Source organism: Kryptolebias marmoratus, linkage group LG13 (assembly GCF_001649575.2).
Source record: "Kryptolebias marmoratus isolate JLee-2015 linkage group LG13, ASM164957v2, whole genome shotgun sequence".
NCBI lineage: Eukaryota > Metazoa > Chordata > Actinopteri > Cyprinodontiformes > Rivulidae > Kryptolebias > Kryptolebias marmoratus.
The window spans coordinates 394,707-395,273 of record NC_051442.1 but is presented as its reverse complement, the minus strand read 5'-3'; the positions used below and the strand labels follow the sequence as shown (position 1 = coordinate 395,273).

Below are 567 nucleotides of genomic sequence, written 5' to 3'. Positions count from 1 at the left end.
CAGGTGAGCTGCAGTAAATCACAGTTCTGCTTGTTTCTGTTTCAGACTCGAAGGCAGCAAAGTTTAAATGTCAAGGAAACAGGAAATAAACAGTTTACAGCTGGAGGTGAGTCCAGACCACTTTGACTCGATGTAAAGACCATTCCATTGTTTTCCATGCCTTACACATAATTTTAACCAGTTTATAAAGTACCCTTTAAACCAATTCAAAAACCAGTTTGAATTGCTTTACAAATCCATTTATAAATGAGTTCAAACAAAACAATTACAACCCGAAGCAGTTCAGTTTATTTTAATCCCAAATTGGGCAGTAAGTATTACAGCAAGTGTACATAAAACAAGACTCACAAAAAATAAAAACATAAAACATTAAAATACACAAAAAACAAAACAGCAATACCTAATAAAAGGTCCAGCAGGCAGACAGTCAGGCAGGCAGGCAGGTAGACAGACAGACAGACAGACAGACAGACAGACAGGCAGGCAGGCAGACAGGCAGAGAGACAGACAGACAGGCAGGCAGACAGACAGACAGACAGACAGACAGACCGACAGACAGAGAGACAG

At 40.0% G+C, this 567-nt stretch overlaps 1 protein-coding gene across 1 annotated transcript in view; it reads left to right on the top strand.

Annotated features, from left to right (window-relative positions):
* The window catches only part of ttc1 (tetratricopeptide repeat domain 1), a 3,828-nt gene that overhangs the window by 1,398 nt on the left and 1,863 nt on the right, over positions 1 to 567 (top strand). Inside the window, exon 3 of the mRNA XM_037979159.1 lies at positions 41 to 106. Within this exon, the coding sequence (XP_037835087.1) occupies positions 41 to 106 (66 nt within the window). The remainder of the gene's footprint in view (positions 1 to 40; positions 107 to 567) is intronic.